At 46.5% G+C, this 15,302-nt stretch overlaps 1 protein-coding gene across 2 annotated transcripts; it reads left to right on the forward strand.

The window, feature by feature from the left end:
* The first annotated feature begins 1,842 nt into the window (after positions 1-1,842).
* On the forward strand, positions 1,843-13,629 carry LOC144936065 (uncharacterized). 2 transcript variants are annotated; one of them, XM_078862877.1, is made up of 6 exons: positions 1,843-1,909; positions 2,804-3,187; positions 4,175-4,221; positions 5,634-5,793; positions 8,108-8,170; positions 13,592-13,629. In XM_078862877.1, exons 1-6 carry the CDS (start codon positions 1,843-1,845, stop codon positions 13,627-13,629), a joined length of 759 nt encoding a protein of 252 aa, XP_078719003.1. The 2 variants fall into 2 exon arrangements, 1 of the variants encoding a protein (XP_078719003.1); XR_013637377.1 differs by lacking the exons at positions 1,843-1,909; positions 2,804-3,187; positions 4,175-4,221; positions 13,592-13,629 and adding exons at positions 8,775-8,833; positions 12,065-12,815 and having other exon boundaries at positions 5,384-5,793.
* Positions 13,630-15,302: the final 1,673 nt, after the last annotated feature.

Below are 15,302 nucleotides of genomic sequence, written 5' to 3' on the forward strand. Positions count from 1 at the left end.
AGTGCCGGATAAGGTAGTGCGGGGCCTATAGCACATGTTATAAAGGGGCCCTAAATAAAATATAAAAAAAACACGTAAATATTAAAACACAATTTTTTGACTTGCATTGTAAAGTAATTAGATTTTTTTCATTTGCTATACAGCCAGATAATACGACAAATCGCTAACCTTAAACGCCCAGTCGTTCATAAAAGTTGAAGGCAGTGTAGTACTATAGTAATAGAGCAAGTGCAGAATCACTGAACCGGAATTGATAGCTTGAAAGCATTTATCGCGGGGCTCATGAAAGTCCGGTGCCCGAAGCATATGTAGCCACTTTTGCTACGATGATAATCCTGCACTGTGCGCCAGGTACTCATTTGAGGCTTAGTCGACCTAGGGGAGGTCCAGGACCGGTTTAGATAATCGTCACCGGTGTTGGCCGTGAGCGGGAATCGGGTTCATAGCCCAGCGTAGCGCTACGCTACCTGCGGCACGCGCACACACACACAGGCGTGTCCGGAGTGTGACGATACGCACTTGTAAGGCAGTGCAGCAGAACCATGCAAGTTGCCGTGTGGGTACCGACTGATGAAAGCAAGCCACGGGAGTGAAACATGGGAAATTTGCAGCGGTAGAATTAATTTCATAAAGGAGGCTCCAAAGGTTGGATCACGATAAACGTGGAAATAAACTATTGGCCAGTGCAATAAACCGCTGGACAACAAAACAAACGAATTGTGAGTCGCACACAATTGCGAAACGCAACAGGATTCGTACGCACAGCACAGTGTGTTGAACTTCTTTCGCACCGTACGTAGCCGACCGTGCGAATCGGAGGTGCAGTTGACACGGCGTCCGTTGAGCAGGAGGGGGGGGGGCAGGGATGGCCAGCGTGACGAGCCAACGCCATGAAGCCGAATTCGGGGTTCGCCAATGAGGAAGCGGCTCGTGATGTCTTGTGCGAACCTCACCGCCACGATGACAGCACCGTGTTGCGGAACGTCGGTCCTCACGGGCTGTCCGGGTGACAAGCGGCCTCACGGAGGGGCGGCAGTGTCCATGTGTAACCGGACACTTTACATTTGCACGGATTTGATCATGAAAAGCAACGTAAGCGCGCGTCGACAGAGGAAGAATTTCAATCGATCTCAGATTCCCTGCGATGTCGTATGGATTGGAAAAGCGGACTTTGACAAATGGTACAAAGACAACGGCAAAGTGTGCAAAGCGTTGAGAGATGCCTGCTGGGAATTGTTTTAAAAGAAAAACACGTGGCACAAAGAGCAAACACAAATCAGAATCATCGCAGTGACTGCGTAGGAAAGTGGGCTTGAGCAGGACAGCAGAGGAACCGTGACTGATGGGTCACTCGCTTATGTAGCGGCAGCGAAGGGGAAGTTTCGTAGTTTCGTGACCAAGATGATGACCCAGCACTGAGATGAAACAACGAGATCTGCCCACGTGCAGGTAGCGAGCCACACTGCAGCACCTCGGCTGCCAAGTGGTTCATTCACCGGAACAAAACCTTTCAAAAGTGCCAATGCAAGTGGTCGAATGCCACTCATGTACAATTCACAATTCACGGTCACAATTAAGACGAGAGAGAGAGAGAGAAAAGAAGCGAAGAAGCGAAGAAGGACATCCTCCTCGCAAATTCTCACAAGGCCGGGGTGAGATCGCAACTTCTGCCGCTGTACCGCAACTTCAGACTCACCGTGACCGGGAAGTCGAGAACGACTCACGGCGCACAGGGGGGGAGGGGAGGTTAATAAACGTCAGCCACAAGGCGCAGCAGAGAAAGAGAGAGAGAGAAGAGAGCAAGAGGGTCGCTGATGCGCCCTCCTGCCCCTAAGAGGAACCATGCACGGATTTTGTAAGTGCGTCGTGGTGCCGCTTTGGGCCCAGCTCATCGTCCTGTCAGCATTGGGTGAGTTGTGATGGATCGGGAGGGGGAGGCAGAAAAAAGACGGCCCAGATGTTCTGTCTTGGAAAGGAAATCCGCTGTTTAGTTTGTTGTCCTTCCCCCGCACCTCCGATTATTACGGCTACATACGAAATAAGTTCATTATACGTACATAATAATGCGCGTTAGTGAATGCGATGGTGACATGGCCTGTTTGTAATTACGAGATAATGGATATGTCTATCTGTGTGTAGACTGCATTGTCATCTGTAAGAGAAGATGCCAATCGTGCTGACATTTACGGCACTTTAACTCCGTTCTATGCTAAAGTGCACACGAAATGTGTACAGTATGTAAATCGAGATTGAGAGTGAGGAGACATCCCATCGAACGAGGCTGTCACCTCATTGCACGGCAACAAAAATAATCCTTGGCCGATTTCATACACACATCGTGCTGCCAAACGAGTGCATTCAGGAAAGCTCGTCAACAAGTTTTTATTTCGCTGTGCAGCTCAGTTAACATCTCCGTACGGTGGTGCGACGTTCACTCCAGGAGGGCCTCGTTTTCGTGAGTTCGTTCCCGACCGTGACGCCTGCTGCTGTATATTTGGAGTTTGCGTGTCTCTTTCTCTCCCCGTGGTCGCTTGAATTTTTCTCCGGGTTCCCCTGATTTTCCCCTCCGCATTTATAATAAACATCATGCGTTGAGAGTGTTTGACTGTTTTATATTTCCACGTTTGATAAGCCACTTCGTTGAACTGTCATTTGCGACGGAAAGGTCGCTTTTGCACAAAGAGCTACATTGATGAGTGGGCCATACCTGCTAAAATAAAAAAATATAGTTTTAGTCTGTCGTTTATTTTTATTCGACGTAACATCCTCATGCTCGCTGTGCCCCCACGCTCCGCACACACAGACGCCCACAACAACATGACCGTGCCCGTGGGCCAGAACGTGTCCCTGCAATGCCCCACTGTCTCACGCGTCAGCCCCAAACAGCCGACGGTCCACTGGGAGTGGACGGGAAACAACCACCGCGCACCGCTGCAGCTGGCGGAGGGCAGTTTCTCGCACGGCAATTTCAACGCGAGATACAACATCGACGCCCTGCGCATGTTCCAGTGGCGCCTCGCTTTATGGCGACGACAGCGTGGCTCTCCCTATGGGCGTCAGGACGACGAGTTCACTCTGAGGATCGCCCAGGTGCGTCCTTCTGACCAGGGCGTGTTCACCTGCAGCCTGACGTGGGAGAACGGCTCGAGGAGCGTGAGTAGCGTGCTGCTGGAGGTTCTGTGGCAAGGTGGGTGGTAGCAACTTCGCGGACGAAGTGCCCAGTTTTGGTTTCATCTGAAAATCGGGCGTCCTACTAGATATGGAATTTCGCAAAACATTTTTATCCGGATTGATATTTTTGTTGTTGTTGTTTCGGATTGATCCAAAAGTATGAGGTCACGTGAAGCAATCCCACATGTTTCACGCTTTTACCGACAGAAGTGGGGTAACGTGGCATCAGCGACGTCGCCTTTGTGCGCACAAAGATACCGTTACATTATTATATGATGTAAATGATCTGATCATCGGAAAATAAAAATAATCTTAATTTGTCTTTGCTAATCTAAAAATCCCAAAATATATGTTTAAAAAAATATTAATATGAAACTCATCCCTTTTACAAACATAAATCCGCTTGTGCATAATGCATTTGCTACAATGCAAAGCTCGAGCACGAAATGAAATGTCTTCAGTCCTATTGTTCATTGTGAGAGTTTAGTGGCAAAGCAGCAGATTGCCACGGGTGGCTCTGTACGGAGCAAAAGATGTTCAACACACACACACACGAGACAATGTGGCCTCATGTATGTTTTTTTCCCGACTCAGGTGCGGACGATGTGAACACGCAGACTGAAAGCTTTCGCTTCTACAGTTGTTTAAACCTGCTCACGCCATGACCTTTAGAGATGCAGTGCCATTCTAAAGAGAACTGCATACATTCAGATTGTGTTTTATGGCGCTGCATTGGCATGGGTGAAACCCTCTCCACACCGTGTCGCTCATTGATTTGGTTCATCAGACCCTCACCACACTCGACAATGTGGGTTGTTGAATGGGGAAGGGCCCAGGACTGCTTCAGATATCACTTGCCACTGATGCTAGCTGTGGCTGGGATTCAAGCAAGCTCAAGCCTTATTCGGGTTCATAGTGCAGGGAGCTATCCACTGCGACACTTATCCACCCCTTTGCATTGCACCAGGAGCTGATTTTGTGTTGTTATTTTTCCACTGAACAGGTTTCCCATTACTCGTAACAAGTGCAGCTGTAACGTCCACTGTAAAGGTATTTGTTTTTGTACTGTTTGTTGTTGTAACTTTCTGAGCCGCCTCTACCGGACATCTGTGAAAAAAAGCTTTATAGCTCATCGGATTTATCCAGGATTAATATAGATTCACTCGTGAGCATTCTACACATTTTTCAAAAAAATAATTGTCCAAAACAATTCTTAAAAAATGGCTTTCCTTCTTCATCATTAAGCACAGCTTTACAACGAAAAAAATCGAATGTAAATAATGATGATGCTAGATTTGAAGCTTTCGTGACTGCAAGGATTCATACTCTTAGGTTTTTTCGGTAAAGTCACCATGTAGGTAAAAATAAATAATAAAAATAAAAGAAATATTTTTATTTCTATTATTTAAATTTTAATATTATTTCTATTATTTTTATTATTTATTTTTACCTACGTGACTTTACCGAAAAAACCTAAGAAAATGATGATGATAATCATCGAGTCGACTCACTTATCCAGGGTCATGGGAGGGGAGGGTGATCTGAATGGAACCAAAACGCGGATAATGCTGCTACATGTGCCTCCGTTAGGCTGAGAAAAAAAATATGACACATGACCCGCCTATACTGGACGCCTGTGAAAAAGAGCATCATAGCTCAACAGATTCCTCCTGCAGTCTCAATAAAGAGTCTCATTCTGATATCTGTACTGCATTGTTTCCCTGCGCGGAGTGTGGGCTGAAGACAATTGGATGCGCCGTCTGCTTTTATCGCTTCTTGAAGCGATCGCTTTTCTTGCCGACAATGTTTTTTTTCATCGCGGTGCCTTGGGCCCTGAGTCACTGACCCTCGAGGAGTGAGGAGCCACTCGTAAAACCAACGCGACCGGTTCAAGTTCAACCAGAGCTGTCCAGTGCTTGGCTGTCGTGGCGAGAGAACGGGATCCGGGGGAGGGGGGGATGGAGCTTAGTGCCCTGGAAAATAGTACATCAGAAATAAAGCCCCGACGTAAATTCTAGATTTGAAGCTTTCGTCACTGCAAGGATTCATATTCTTAGGTTTTTTCGGTAAAGTCACGTAGGTAAAAAATTAAAATTAATAAAAGTAAAATAAAAATAAAATAAAAATCACGACGTTTCGGAGGCAACACAAGTTTCCGTTTTCAGGTGGAACCGTCACAGCACGATTGGTGTTTCAAGTAAGAGAAATTCCAAGAAAACAGTCCCTGTATATATACTGGTTGAGGGTGGGAGGAGCCAAGGCAGGATATAAACGTGTATGCATGGTCAATGTGCAATCCGGATAAACCACCCACGAGTGAAGCAACAGCTAACCTTAATAAAAACAATAACACGACGCTTTTGGCATTGGGCCCTCTCTTATCCTCTTGCTTGCAACGAGGGCCACATCCTTGATCGCAGGGTTTTCTCCTGTCCTGCCTGTCCCTGCATCAACCACCGCAGGTCGTAACCCCGTCCACGAGCCCAAATTCAGGCGGCTTCTTGAGATGGGTTGTCGTGCCGACTGGCTTGTTGCTGGCCTCCCTGACCGTGCTGCTGGTGGCAGCCACACGCGCCCTGCGAAGAAGTCTGCTTGCGAATGGGGCCGCGCTGCTGGACGCAGGTTTGTGTGGCGTGTGGGCGCAGCGACGGCGGCCCCACGCGTGAGCCAACACAACAAAGCCGACGAGCCCAGTGCGATGAGCCGCGAATCGCGCGGCCGGATTGAGGACCTCACTTCGTCGCCGGTGCCTGGTGGCGCATTCATATCGCCCGCTGGAGCTGTCCGGGGCTGTGCTCTGGACAAATAAAATTATAGGGGTTGGGTTTGCCCCAAAGAAAATATTCTGTGAGAAACTAAGGCACGCACGCATGTGATCCTTATGGCGGTACCCCGGGGTACCAAATAATACAAAAGGGCTAAGGCAATTAAATATTTTATTTCTGGGACACTATTTTTTCCAGGGGTGTATTTAACTCTGCGACTGGGGTACCAATCAATCCGAAATCGGTGCTACTCCGCGATGTCGAAACTCAGCGAGGACGATTGCGCTGAAACCCTGAACGCTCGTACGCACCGTAGTGGTGCATCGTGCACAGCTCGTCGAGATGAGTCGATTGCCGCATCGCCGACCAACAACAAACTAAACATTACTGCGCCATGAGATTCATGTGAGCGTTAACATATCCAGGGGGTAGTGGCTTCCATTTTGTCAAATTCTTGCCGTACCAAACCCAACTTAACGGCAAAGTCAAATAGCCTAAAGGAGGGATCACAATGGATCACTTTAACCTAATGGCCACTCACGCCTCACTTCAGTGATGCCGTGGGCGTGTGAAGTGAACGCCGCCACAGCAATTTCTAGGTTGAAATCTAAGTAAACTTTAGCAGAATTCGGCAGCCAACGGTGATTCGGGGGGAGTAAAGTGCTCTGAAGCAATCGTCACCCACCAATGAGCCCTTACCTGTAAGTTCAGTTCCACGGCGGAGGTACGGATACGTTTCATGTAATGTAAGTGGTCATTGAACTTAAGTTGAACAAAACATCCAGTGTGATCCTGTCCTTACACTTGACAATTTAGCAGCGAAATGTTATTGCCTGGAATTAACCACTTGTTGATGCGTGCCTAAATGACAGCCCAGCGAGCATGGGCACCAAGCTCAAAGTAGAGATGAAGTGTCCAGGTGGCGAAGAGGTCAGAGGGTCAGAGTGCTGAGCTGGCACCACTGACATGTTTGTTTGTTGTAGCACGGAGTTAGACTGATGGCCTAAATCTAAGTTGTCTTGTGGTTGTTGTTGTTTGACTTGCACCCCACTGGGATTTTTGCACAGAGTGTTGGTGTACGGTGCCTTTTCTGCAATATTTTGCTGTCTTTTCTTGGATTTTCTGTTTGCACTCAGTCACTTAGTCACTTTAAGATGTTTTCTTGTTCATGTTTTTGTTTTTTGTTTGTTGCGGTTGCACCCTATTCAAGAGCCGAATGGCTCACAGGGCTATACCTAATAAATGAACTTGACATCCTGGGTTCAAATCAAGGACGCTACCTTTTGGTTAAACGGGGCTCACAGGTTTTATGATTTACTGGTCTCAGCTTGGTCACCACTGACTGCACACACTGCATCACATGATGTTTGGGTAGATGCCAGTTTTGTCTTGTGACATTGCAGTGGCGAAGTGGATGAGTGGTGTGGCAAGTTCGTGCTCCCACCAGTGTGAAACAAAGAGGTCACTTAAATATATCTCATGGGGCAAAGGACGCAGCTCACCCAGACGAACAAGATAGCACACACGAGATATGTATTAACTTAGCGCTACCATAATAAACACTTAAATATATTTCAGAATGCATAACAATTTTTTTAATATATAAAAAATACCCATTTAAGATGTAGAATTTAAATTTTTCAAAAATGTTAACTTAAAGTCGTAACGGTGATTCTCATACTGTCTGCGATTCGAGTCACGAGTGTTTATTAAAGATTGTTTAGCTGCATGGATGTGGCACGTGAACTCATAACAAATTAAAAATAGTAGAGATCATTGCACGTTGACTTCAATATAAGTATCGTGTCAATCAATAATCAATCAATCAATGAACTCACACATCGTTACACCCTGAGTCATAACCATTTACACCACAGCAGCCTTTCATTTACAATATCCCAACCATCACTCCGTTACTGATGGAAACAAAAAAGGCTTTATCCTTTCTGGCAATAATAACGGAGACGTTAAGATGTTTAAACACCAAATGGACACCTATTCCAAGGAATAAAGTCTGAACTAAGCGCACATGCTTGCGGTTAAAGGGTCCCATAGTCACCCAACTACTGTTTAGTGTTCTTACCTGATTCGTACATATGTGGAACACCCTAAACGCTTCCTGGCATCAGTGGTGTGTTCATTCAGAACTCTTCTTCTGTGTCTCTTGCCAGATGTCGCGAAGAGCGTGGAAAACATCGAGACGGCTCCTCTCCGCCTGCCTGAGGACCACTCCTGTGTGTACAACGCTCGCGTCACCTGCGCAGCTGTTCACGACGTTTATTCTGCACCAAACACCTCGAACTTAAATGGGGGGGTTTGTTGTTCAAAAAGCATAATAAGTATAACCCGTAAAAACTAAGTTTTTCACTATAAATCCTTTATATACGTGGCGGCTAGAGTCCTCTCGTCCTCTGGCTTGAGATGGCTGCCACCTATGAGTCAGATGATTGCATTGCACCATTAAGCAATTGGTAATTAAATATAATATTTTTGTCCTAAAAAGTGTAACATTTTGGAAAAAATTTTTCACGAACATTAATTGTCACGCACAACGAGTCTGTGTGGAAAATGTCAGCTCGATTGGATCACGGGAAGTGGGTTAAAAACGACCTAAAGATTTGCACGGTCCTAAGCAAGCAAGCGAACTTAATATAAAATATTTAAAAAACGGCTTTAATGTCTGCAATGTTGCGCTTAATGCGAGGCTTTAAACCGACCAGTCGTTCCGCTGCCTTGTTGCACTGTGCACATTTATACATTTTCGAACTGAGCAGCATCATCATCATCATTATTAGCGGGAGCGGCGTCGTTATCGGTCGATTGTGTTGCACGTTTCAGCTCCGGCCGACCACACCGTGAAGCATTACGAGAGCATGCGGAAGATCATACCAGCACACGTGAGTACATCCCTTTTACATCACGGGCTTTTCTAAGAAAAAATAGACAATTTAAAGGCGTAAGGGCCTTCATGGATACGGGCATCTCCTCTTCGACCCCTGCCACGCTTTCAAAGGTGTTGCGTGTCAGAGGGCTCCTTGTCACAATCGTACGAACTAACTTTGGATTTAAATTACAAATTAGCTTGACGGCAAAAACGTTGCTCATGCCTCCTTATGGTTCAGGCTTCCGGATTTATAAATCGACAGATGTGAGCTGTGTACCATCACCCGATTTACAGTTTAGTTACAATTACAATACAATCCACTGCTGGATGAGGTCTTCTCCTCACTCTCTGGCAGAGGTGTGGACTCGAGTCATGTGACTTGGACTCGAGTCAGACTCGAGTCATGAATTTGATGACTTGCGACTCGACTTGGACTTGCATAACAATGACTTTGTCCCACCTCTGAGATGTGGACTCGAGTCATGTGACTTGGACTCGAGTCAGACTCGAGTCATGAATTTGATGACTTGCGACTCGACTTGGACTTGCATAACAATGACTTTGTCCCACCTCTGCTCTCTGGGGCATAGGGGTTATTGACCATACTTCACCAAACTGGTCAGTGCGAACTTACTTAAGGAGCAATTTACAAGTCCCATGATATTGACTTGGAGCCCAAGTTTGAGTATTTATTTAAAAAGACAATACAATTTGGATTCATATAGCCTCTAACTGCTGCTACATTGCAAGACACTGATGCAGAAGATTGGTAAATGTTTGGAAATTGACTGGGCACTGGAGCCACTAGGAATTTGATCTTACAAGGCTGGCTGGAAGATACGACCACAATATATTGCTCCAGAGAGATGGAGTTTAACTATTGCTTGCGAACTCTGGTCATCCTCCCAGCGGCTTATGGCTGAGCCATCGGACAAAGACGATGGTTACCGCATCACGCGCGTTCAGATGCGCTTCTGCGGCCGTCTGGAACGCTCTTCCTTCCGATATTAGGAAGCAATTAGGAGCCATGCATTTTTATATCTAGATTGAAAACTAATTTATTTAGAACTGCTTTTGGTGTGTGTTAGGTTTGTTGTCCTTACCCCGCACCCCCCGATCAGCACGGTTGGCTACGTACGGTGCGAAAGAAGTTCAACATAAATACATATACGTGGCTGAGGCCCGAGTGAGCATCTGTTTTCTAATCCCCCGAGAATCATCGTTTAAAATCACTCCGCCCCATTCTGGCCACCTGCCAAAATTTCAAAGCACAAATCTGCGGTGCATTTGATTCAGTCTCGTTCGAGACCGTTAACTACCTCGTTCGTTAGCTGCGCAATATTCCTGAAGCGCCCTGCTGCGCTCGTTCTCTGAAACATTGATGTCTCGCGTCTTTGTTTTTGTTATTGCTGCTGTGCTCAGGCAACGGATCTCCCTTTGGTAAATAAGCCGGGCGACTGGCTGCACGCGATCGCCCGTGTGTAACAATTTAAATTAACTGTCCATTCATTACACGTCGTGACTTTGAATTTCATGGCCAAAATGAAAATGCAATTGTAACTTCACGTGCTCGTGTATGTAATGGTATTCTGCGTAGAGGGCAGTGCATTATACGTATATGCACACACACAAAAATGAAATAAATTCCATAAATATTCTCCTACAGTCCTGCGACTCACTAGAAGTCCCGTCATCGCCGTTACGGTAAATATGTAATGACACACTGGCTGTGGCACAAAGTGCTGCGCTGGCAATAATTGCTTTACCCCGCGGGGGAATCCCTTTTTAAAGTTGTGCAACATGTGGTCAGCTCCAGGTGAATTATGGACAGTGCGTCACGCTTATTTATTACACGGCAGTGGAATTGTCACAATTAGCATCACGACAACGACTGGCTAACGTGCAAAACATAACATACCCTTCCTTCTGTGATCACTCTTCATCATTTGTTTACTCCCTGAACACCGATACATTTATTTCAACAAATGTTTCAACGGCAGTTACGTATGAAGCTTTCTTGATTCTTACGTTCGCTGTCATGGTCTAAGATACCTTTACAATCGTCGCAAGTCTCATCCCACAGACAGGCGATTGGACTCGCACCCAATATTTACTACCCCATGTACCAGACCGCGGATAAGTGAACTCTATGGAATAAGTAATATTAAAAAAAAACTTTTTTAAAACACGCTTTAATGAAATGTACCCTACTAGTAATGGCAGAACTCCACGACTCCAGGAAGTGGCCCCGAGGCTTGCCATAACGTAAGGGGCCGTGGCCAATTATAGCCAACGTCAGTTGAGCGTGGACAATTAGACCCAAGGCGAAACATAACATATAAAAATAATGTTTAAAAATATATATTTGCATTTTTATGATAGAATATAGTATTGTCATCAGTATGACATAAGTATACCAAGTTTGCAGTCAATTCCACAATGGGAAGTGGGTTAAAATTGAGTTACAAGATTTGAGGATACGACAACAACAGAGTTCAATAAAATCGTGTAAATTAATTTAAAAAAAATATTTCAAAAAACACGCTCCTCGTACAACACCCGTTCACTGAGTTTCCAGCTAAGAGTGTAACTTATAAATGTTGATAGCAGTACTAATAAATCATTATTTGCAGCCGCTTTGTCGAATCCACTGCTAGTTGAATGCCAGCCCATACTGTGTCAGTCACGGGGGTTGGTTTTTACCATACTTCACCAAAGGCTGCTCAGAACTACGCATTTTTGTTGTTGGCGGTTGACCTCCGATGACATGACGATGTAACAGGGCCCCTATGTTTAGTTAGTCCACAGGTACACACCGTTGCATAGCATGCGTGCAGAGATATATATATAAAAGGGAAATTTGTGAATATGTGTGTCTGTTCGAAATGTTTAGCATACTTCCCGACATGCAACAAACTTGAAATTTGGCATGTAGGTAGCTTCCAGATGTACACAATGCAAAAAGTATAAAAATAGACTTTTGTGTTTTTTGGGAGAGGGGGGGGGGGCAATAATGGATATATTTTGCACGGCCAGTGAGTGGTGACGTCACATCTGTGATGTCACCCGCATGCGGCAGCGTCACGCAGTGTGCCTGCTGACGTCATGCACCCCCCCTAACCCTCCGCCTAGTTCGTGTATTAATCCAAGACAAGAATCCAAGTCCCGGGCGAAGCCGGGTAGTAAAGCTAGTACACGCTATATATATTCCTACGTTAAACGACAGCTGCTTTGTTGTTCACAGACCCCTGCTGTTGAGAACACCGCGGACCAGTGCATATATGAAGACATGGCCAACCTGGCGTGACTCGCGTGCATGTAATGTGATCAGAGCCGGCCCCGAGGGTGCGGCGGATCAGGGTGACTGCCCTGGGCCCCGCGTGCTTTGGCTGGGGGGGCGGCGCGCTTCGAGGTCACAATACCAGATGTAATACTACAGGTTTAGTTTGAAGGCGGTGGGGGGCCCACACGGTGGAGTTTGCCCCCCCCCCCCACCATGGACTGCCCTGAGTGTAACTGTAAACATTTGTAACGACTCAACGACAAGTTAGGTGAAGAGCCACTTTCATTTGAAGACTTCTACAATAAGGGACCTTAGGCTTCGTGCTCGTCTTCCAGCTTGTATCCCACTCCTCGTGCTCTCCCCCCTTATATCTCCCGCTGCCCCCTTTCTCGAACCTTCTCGTCCTTGTTTTTACCTGTAGCCAATCCCCGTCCTTTCCCTTGAACGGATCTTTTTTGTTTTCCCGTTCAACCCCCTTAGTCGCCAATGCCTTTAAAGTCTGCCTCCCGACCAATCACCGTGGAGGCCTGTTTCCTCCAATCAGAGACTGTTGTTTATGTTTAAATAGCCGTTAGGCTGCATGTGGCTTGGGGTCATTTTTCGGTCATTTCACATTTCAGTTTAACACGATAGGCTTTCGCGACCAATATTATTCATAATAAAGGTTTTTTTTATTATATCGCGTTATTTATAAATGTGTCGCAACCCTCCACCACCCGACACGGCTAATCAGTTAAAATGTGTCACGTTTTTTACTGATTAACCGTGTCGGGTGGTGGAGGGTTGTGACACATTTATAAATAACGCGAACTAACCCCAAAAAAGCATTTATTATGGACACATTTGAGTGTTTTAGATATCGAATCGACTCGTGTTTTTTTTATGTGTTATGTGGACTTCTGCATGAGAGGCATCACTGTGGATGTTGTGTTGTTTTGTTTTAAGCCGACATAAAAACAATCTAGAGCTACTAACGTGCGCCCTGAAATAAAAAAAAACCCGCGTTGTGTACGGCTCACTGTCAAAACTCCATCTAATCACCGGCAAACAACGAGCTGTGTTGTTCGTCTCATCCCAGCCGCGGCACCGCGTGTTTGTGCGTGTGGCGTGCGGGCTCACGTGATATGTGCCATCAACATTTATACTTTAAATCGTGGCAAGATTGCACGTTCAAAACTGTGCTCTCTGTGTCACGCCCACCCAGAGCATGTTTGGTTCTATTGACGCACTCGATTAGAGCGACGTTTTTTCAAAACTTCGCCAATTAAGTGAGACTTAACCCCAGAGTAAATAGGGAATTACGTATGTTGCTTCGTCTGCCTCTGAACGTGTGAACACTGCGGGTGTCTGTGTGTGCTTGGCCAACTAATGGGGAGTGGTGGCGCAGTGGTTCGCGCACCGCGCTGCAAACCCAGCAACCTACGATTCCCAGATTACTGCTGACGTGAATGTGGAGTGACACGTGAGCTGGTCCCGAGCCTCTCCTAGATCGACTCAGCCTCAAGGAGCGTCGGGGCAGTTGTTAAGCATGGTGGCCAAGCGTGGGGCTGGACACCTTTTCAGCTCAAGTGTCGTTCCGGGCTCATTGTTGGATTTCTCTCCAACACCAACTTTCTCAAGCAGTCCTTGCGGGCTACACGGAGGGATCCTTGCGGTCGGCACGGGAAGTGTATTGCTTAATGCCACGAGACTCCAGGGACGTAACACGGTATTGGTAACCGTGGCTATTACCACACTCAACACTTGCAATTTCGCGAAAGTGGGAACATGGCCTATGAAACAGTGTTGGTTAAAGAAGGGAAGATGGGTTTTATTAGAACAAAAACAACAAGCGGGTGGCGTGTGACCATAAATAATTACGTAACGGAGAACCATTTGCCCGCATGTATATATATACACACGTACAGCGTACACGTGCCAATCCACTGCCAGACGAGGACCTTCCCGTGCGCGCGCGTCGTTGGGTGTTATTCGATCACATCTCAAACCATTGTGGGAGAGGTCCTCGACAGTTGTGGAAATTCCACCTTCCTATGACGCGGTCATAAACGAACGTATAGGGCAACCACTGGTGACTTAACACAAAACTGTAGACCATGGAGCTGTGATACAGAAATCCAGCTCTTTGTGTAACCAGGTGGGAGCCCGTTCAGAACAGACTTCTATTTTGAAAGGGATAACCTGGTTTAAAACGACATGAGCTGGATTTCCAGCCTGGTCGTCAGAGAGTGCAAGCAAAAAACATTTCGCCTACCCACGAACGACTTCACTGGAACGGAATCCCAAGAATCCCAAAATATTAAGCTGTAATTTTCCATCATCACCAGCAGCAGCAGCCACTCAAAACCGCGCCTCCTGCTGGGGCTGACATCGGCAATGCACGGACGAGTTAATGAGCGTCTGCGGGAGAATGTTGGACAATGGCAGTGACGATGGACTATGAGAGTGTTCTTCACTCATTTTCAGAGGGAGTGGGCCACTTTCGCCCACAAGACATCAGTGTGAGGGCCGCCACACCCCCTACAAGGAGTGTTTTGTGTATTGGCCCGCGGGCCTTGCAATGAAGTGCACTGGGCTATGATTAATTAAGAGACGGTGGCTCACAAACAGGGACTGAAGTCACATACCAAAAAAAAATCGCCCTTGTCATCCACGTTATGGTGGGGATGGTGCCAAGTTATGTGCACGCGTGGAACCATTGGCTTTGTCCAGGAAGCCATGCTTTCGAAATGGCACGTATGCACAATTCGGAATATTGTATCAAACGCTAAATCGACTGTGGGTTGCCTCGTGTGGTCCATCTGCTCTCGAGTAAACATGTAGGTAAAACAGGTTAATTAAAGAAAACAGCGGTTTTCGTTACTGTCGCCGAGATAAAACTTTGGCCCCAACGTGCCCAGTAAACGTTGGGGCGACATGAGTGTGGAAACCTTTGGACCACGAAGGGTCCCAACGTGCCGTGTCTGCTGGGTGTTCACCGCACTGCTTTCTGGGAAGTTCCACTGTGACAGTCAAAAACCACTGTCAGCACCTTTTCATTGGCTTGTTGTTCGACTGTTACATCAATATTAGTAACTGGGATGCGGGCTTCTCTCACTCACACCTTTATTGTCGTACAACGCAGGCGAATGACAGTACTTCATTCCAGTAACCATGCGAACGTTGGGGGAACGTTTGCTGATGTTGGGCCAACATTGAA

Source organism: Lampetra fluviatilis, chromosome 15, assembly GCF_964198595.1.
Source record: "Lampetra fluviatilis chromosome 15, kcLamFluv1.1, whole genome shotgun sequence".
NCBI classification, from domain to species: Eukaryota; Metazoa; Chordata; class Hyperoartia; order Petromyzontiformes; family Petromyzontidae; genus Lampetra; species Lampetra fluviatilis.

What these genes read in the sequence shown, in the direction of transcription:
- LOC144936065 (XM_078862877.1), top strand. Translation starts at nt 1,843, where the DNA reads ATGCACGGATTTTGTAAGTGCGTCGTGGTGCCGCTTTGGGCCCAGCTC. An exon ending in GGCCGCGCTGCTGGACGCAG is followed by an intron (nt 5,794 to 8,107) that starts GTTTGTGTGGCG and finishes GTCTCTTGCCAG; the next exon opens with ATGTCGCGAAGAGCGTGGAA. An exon ending in CCTGCCTGAGGACCACTCCT is followed by an intron (nt 8,171 to 13,591) that starts GTGTGTACAACG and finishes AGCCTCTCCTAG; the next exon opens with ATCGACTCAGCCTCAAGGAG.